Genomic DNA, 6,000 nt, shown 5'->3' with positions numbered 1-6,000 from the left:
AAAAGGTCCAAGTGTTGGTGGCCTTTTGATGCAATGGGGAGGCTTGTTGATGTGATAAGTTGAGTAGAGTCAGCAGCTCCTTGGTCCAAGTTCCCTGTGAGCCATGTGGGTTTTTTCTCAATTTTTTTTTTTTTTCCCCCTGAAATATTGACAGGATTTTCATCTGCTGAGGCAAGCTTCTCAGCAGCTGGCTATGGTCTGGCAGCATTACAGATGCTCAGTGTGTTTTGGTTATTCCCTAGAGAGAGCAGCAGGAGGCATTGAAAGCAGATCTTTGATGCTGCGGATCAGAGATGGACCCTGGTGAAAACTGGAAGCTGGATGAAACAAACTGGTTGTCTCATGGTGGGATCCACCCCTTTTCCAATGTGAAAGGAGGTAGGATATGATTGCTGGCTCTAAATCCACCCAGTGAAAGTGCTGAGAGCCTTTCCAGTGTGCTGCTACCATTCACTGTGCTTGCAGTGGTCACAGGGGTTTTGCTGGGCTATGTCCACAGCCAGACAGTACTTGGTGTGAAGGTGGGAAAGGTCAGATCCAAAAACAGAAAGAAAGAAAGAAAGAAAAGAAAGAATAAAAGGCCCTAACACCCATCTTTTGGCCAGTTAATGTGCCGCTTGTGCTAGATACAACCACCCTCATTCTCCACAAGTAGGACTCTGCAGATGACCATGGCTGGGAAGCAGTGATAGGAGAACTGATGAAATATTCTCTTCCATCATACTTGTGTGGGACAATTTAGGCTGCCTGCACGGATACATGATGTCCTGGCAATGACAGGGGGGCTGCCCCAACTGGGGGTCCCATGCAAGGACTGTTCAAGGCTTCAGCTCCCCTTAGCCAGACACAAGACATCCCACCTCAAGGCTAGGGTTCATTGCTGTCTAGAAATTCCAGGAAAGCACTTGGTGTAGACATAATGAGGAGTAGCCAGCAGTCCTATTTCCTCTTTCAGTTCATCTCTACCTGATTTCCAGTCAGCTGCTCTTACTTGCTTTTTAATCCCCATTTGAACATTTGTCAGGAGCAGCCACAAGTGCTCCTTGCTTAGCCCCACGTCATCTTTTTTACCAGAGGTCCCTTTCCCCCGGGCCAGCACAAGCTGTCCCTCCCTGGGCAAAGTTCCTTCTTTGTCTGGGATGTGCTGTGCCCCAGACTGAAACCAAAATAAGCCCACAGCCTTCCAGATGGCAGCACCTTGGGAACGGAAACACTTTGCTTTGGTAAAGCGCTCGCTTATCTCCATCTGTTTCCCTTGGCTTCCCGCTGATAGCCCAGATGCTGGGGGAAGGGAAAGGGACAAACCAAGATGCAGCATCACCTCCTTTTCTGTGAGAGCTGACTTACATAAGTAGCTTTATGCTTTTGAACACATAAGTAGATTTATGCTTTTGAGCCCTGGGTTGAATATCCCCAGCAAAGTACAACTGGGCAACATCCTTGTGATAGAACATCTGTTGCTTCTGCAGGTACCCAGCCCAGGGTGGCTCCAGGGGAACTGCACAGAGATGCTTGCTGCAGTCCACTTTTTTTCCCCATTAGAGCAATCTCTGCTTCTATTGTTTCTTAAAAGTCTTTGCCATGTGCATGGTCTGTGTTATTGTTTATAACTGTATTGGTTAAATACCTGTAGACTTCAAGACTGCACTATGCTTGTGTCTGTAAAATAGAGGATGGCAGAGTCACTGCCATCAGGAGTTCATAGAAATCCAAACCAGTTGGACAATTGAGTGTGGATATACATTGGCTTTTGGTTTTGTGTGCAGCCCATTGCTATCCTAAACTTGTGTCTCACAACTTTTTCTAACCATTGGGCCTAAGAGCATTTTACAAAAGGGGACCAGATCTCTTAGGAACGGCACAGGTATGGGATTGCTGCAGGGCATCATGCACCTGCCCTTCTCAAATGTCCTCCTGGAACCCCAAGGAATACAGGGATCTACAGATTCCAGACCAAAAGTTTTTCAAGTGAAGAAGCCCATTCATTAAAAAAATGTTATGAATTCTAAAGGCAAAAAAAAAACACCACAAAACCCCCCACCCTCTGCAATTTATTTATTTTTTTTTTTAATTTGATTTGGGTTTTTAAATTTAGCAGCACTTTTGATATTGGGAGAAATGTTTGAAAATAGCAAAATCCCCATGAACTGCAAGGCACAAATGGAATTCAACACTTGGTCACATGTTCCTATGTGGTCATGGATCTTACTGGCATTGAAGGGTCTGTGTGTGTTGCGCTCTGCAGCTGGGAGCAGACAAGATCAGGGATTTCCAGAGCCCATGGTCTTACTTGTCACAGGCAGTAAGTTACTGCAGTGTTGTTATCAGATGACTCAAAGGTTTGGTCAGCATCTGAATAATTCTTGCTCCTGCTGGTTAAACCCTCTCCAGCTGCTGTTGTTGGAGGAGACTGTAGCATACAGGAAAGCTTTGCTGCGGGCAGGGTGCTCCTGGCCATGTCCTGAGCACCGGGTAAATTGAAGAAAGGGAGTGAAGAGCTGTGGTATGGACAAAAAGGTGAGCACTGCTGGGGATCCCAGGCAGGGTACAGATGGGGCAGTGGAGCTTCTGCTCTTCAGAGTTCATCCTGACAAGTCTGTCTTGAGCTGGTTCTGAGGTTCTTCAGTAAGAGCTGAATTAAAAGAAAACGTGCAACATTGCACATGAAAGCTGTCAGGGTGAACTGGAAGCAAGCTGAGCAGGGGCTTATCTGCAGTGTGATTAAAACAGCGTTGTCACCCCATCTGTCCTCATCTACCTCTCCAGCTGACTTCCCTAGCATTTGTTCTTCTTCCCTCAGACAATGAGCTCTCCGAAGGTGCCCCAGCCCTCTTTGCTCTGGATCAGCTGGGTAAGTCTGTGCATGACACATTTTCCTCTGCCTGTTTTTTTTTATTTTTATGTTGAGTAATTAGGAGAGGACTTAAAGGCAGGGCAGCTGCTAAATGTTTTTAAATTTATCAGCACCAGTGCCTTCTTTCTGTGCTGTTTTTGAATGCCATCCATCAGAGGGATGGAATAGCTTGATACTAGATGTGTTTGATAGCTTTCTGTGTTAAACTGATGCAGGTTTTTTTTCCCCTGGGAGAAAAGCTGTTACCTTTCTGGTGCAGAGCACTATAGGATGCTGTTGTTTCTTGGCAGGGGGTTTGAGGCTTAGCCAGCAGCTGGTACTGGAGTTTCTCTGACTTTCTGGCACCTTGCAAAATGATGAGGGATTTTTCTTCACCTGGGAGGCAGAAGTAGAGGTATGTAAAACGGGAGAGGAGTAAAACACTTGGAGAGAAAACAACCTCAAATGAGCAAGGGAATCTGAAGGCTTCAGAAACTGAACCAATGGGGAAACCTCATCTGGAAGTGATCTCCCTTTAATCCCAGGGCCAAGGTCAAAAGAGGTGCGATCCTCAGGATGAGTTAGAGGTATTCTAGGTAAGGTGTGGTGGAGACTTGGGCTGCAGGATGGGAAGCTTCTGGTCACCCAGCACTGGAGTTCTGATGTGCATGGAAAGGGAAAAATCACAGAATCACAGAATGGGTCAGGCTGGAGGGACCACAACGGGGTAATCTGGTCCAGCGTCCCTGCTCAAGTACCATCAATTGCACAGAGTTGATCCAGATAGTTACAAAATATCTCCAGTGAGAGAGATCCCCCAATCTCTCTGGGCAGTCTGTTCCAGTGCTTGGTCATGCACACAGTAAAGAAGTTTTTCCTCATATTCAGGTGGAACTTCCTGTGCATCAGTTTCTGCCTGTTGCAGCTCGTCCTACTGCTTGGCTCCACTGAGAAGAGCCTGGCTTCATATTTTGGCACCCTCCCTTCAGACACTCATAGACATTGATAAGGTCACCTCTCACTCATCTCTTCACGAGGCTGAACAGGCCCTCAGCCAATCTTTGTAAGAGACGTGTTCCAGTCCCTTAATCCTCATTGGAGCCCTCCACTGTATCTGCTCCAGGAGCTCCACGTCTCTCTCGTACTCAGAAGCACAGAACTGAGCAGCTCCCAACCCCTCCTGAGAAGAGCATGCTGGAAAGTGTGAAATAAGGTATGCTGGGCGATATGCCAGACTCAGGACTAGGCAACCTGCTGTGCTCTTTGGCAGCATGGTGGGACTCCTCTGTCACTCTGCAATGTGTCACTCTGCAATCACCTTGGCATGACCGAGCACCAACCCCTCCACGCAAGGAAAAGGCACCCTCTTCTCCATTTTCAGGGGAAGAAATTCTCCATATTTGGAAATACTCAAAAGCTCTCTAGACATGGCCCTTGGAAATAGGCTGTAGGTGGCCCTGCTTGAGCAGGAAATTGGACCAGATGAACTTTGGATGTCCCTGCTAAACTGAACATTTCTGTGGTTCTGTGACTTCCCTGCCACTCTTGAAACCCACCTTGACCCCAGTAAAGATGATCCACATACACCAACTGGATACTCACCACATATGGCACTGGTAGAAACTTGGGATAGAAGTGTAAAACTGCAGGAGCCCAGAGAGTGGTTTTTATCAAATATAACTATCTCCAATGTATATTTCTGCTGCCAGGAGACAGGGTATTGGAAAAGATTCCTAGAAAGTCAAAAATGCTTAAAAACTGTGTGGTGCCTCACTGGTTCTAGAATGGGTGGCACACTGAGTGGTTGTCCTCACCGCCAGTGAGGATATACTTGATCACATTTTAAAGTAGTCCATGTGAGCTCTCTCCACTTGGTGTCAGGATAGAGGCTGCTCTGACATGCATTCACCCACAGGAGCATCTTAACAGGAATGGGAATAAAGCCAAGAGCCTTCCTTTGGCTGCCTCATTCATTACCTGATTGTGGTTAAAACAGGTCAAATAAGTTTAAAATGCATATTCTATGATAGAACTTAGACCAGCTCCTTTTATCCTCTAGGTGTTCCTTCTTTTATTCCTTAAACAGTCTTTCCTCCATGGCATGTTCCCACTTCTCCTAACCTTGGCAAACCCTCTAGATCTCAGTATTTAGTGACAAAGAAAAAGCTCCCTATCCCAAATAACAAGCTGTGGTCGATTTTAAGAGGAACTCCTCGGACACCACTTTCCTCTGCACAAGAATTTAGACATCCCTCAGTCTGGAAAAGATTATCCAAATCAGTGCTTATATCACCTTACAATTCCACTCTGCTTTCCAAACATAGCACAAGATATGATTACTCCATCCAAGATAGACAAGACAAAGGATATGAGATAGCAGAACAAGTAATGGAAATACGATTTCTCCTCTTGCCTTCCTCCCAGCTGGTGAGTTTTCAGCTGGATCAGTCTCCTGACCTAAGTCAGGCATAGCTGTCTGGTTTGCAGTGCCAGGTAAGACAGTCAGTAAAACCAAGCACAGGCTGGAGAGGTAGAGGACAAGACCATCCCAGCAGCACCTTGGAATTGTGCTGTGAAATGACTGTGTAACCAAAGAATACCAGGTCAAAAATACTCAGCCCCTGTCAAACCAGCCTCCTGAGCAGCAGGAGTTATTAGCAGAGGAGCAGCAGATAAAGGAGTATTATAAGAACAACCCGCTGAGACAAAACATCAATATATTAGTGAAGCATCATCAGGATAAAAATCACAGAAAGGCAGGTCTGAGCAGGACTTCAGGAAGACAGATTCACCCCACTTCTGCCTGGAGGCAGGGATAGTGGCTCCTGTTCACCCATCACCCTGTGTGCGGGACCAACTCATCCTAGCAGCCTTCCCAGTCAGCTCATCCCAGTGCTTTGCTGCCCTGGAAGGGTTTCCTCAGCTCCTAATTAGGTTTCCATAATTTAAGCCAAAGGCAGGAAACAGGCCTTCCATGGGTCAGTCTGAGAGTTTCTTTCCCACTTTGAAGGGGGCATCCAAAGGAGGATCAGTGGAATGTATCCCTTTTTTTCTGCTCATCATGTCTTCCCTGACTTCTAGTCCTGTGTCCAGATTTCTGTCAGCTTGTCCCAGCTTGCTGTCAACTGCAAAAGTAAAAAGCTGTGCTTGGATTTTGCATTATTTGT

At 46.4% G+C, this 6,000-nt stretch overlaps 1 protein-coding gene across 1 annotated transcript in view; it reads left to right on the top strand.

Annotated features, from left to right (window-relative positions):
* Positions 1–278: 278 nt before the first annotated feature.
* Positions 279–6,000, top strand: part of AMOTL1 (angiomotin like 1) — a 66,393-nt gene continuing 60,671 nt past the window's right edge. Inside the window, exons 1-2 of the mRNA XM_015645262.2 lie at positions 279–378; positions 2,801–2,851. Of these exons, the coding sequence (XP_015500748.1) occupies positions 294–378; positions 2,801–2,851 (136 nt within the window). The 5' untranslated portion in view covers positions 279–293. The remainder of the gene's footprint in view (positions 379–2,800; positions 2,852–6,000) is intronic.

Source organism: Parus major, chromosome 1, assembly GCF_001522545.3.
Source record: "Parus major isolate Abel chromosome 1, Parus_major1.1, whole genome shotgun sequence".
Lineage (NCBI taxonomy): Eukaryota > Metazoa > Chordata > Aves > Passeriformes > Paridae > Parus > Parus major.
Note: the sequence above shows the minus strand (reverse complement) of the source record. Positions and strands in the feature narration are given on the sequence as shown.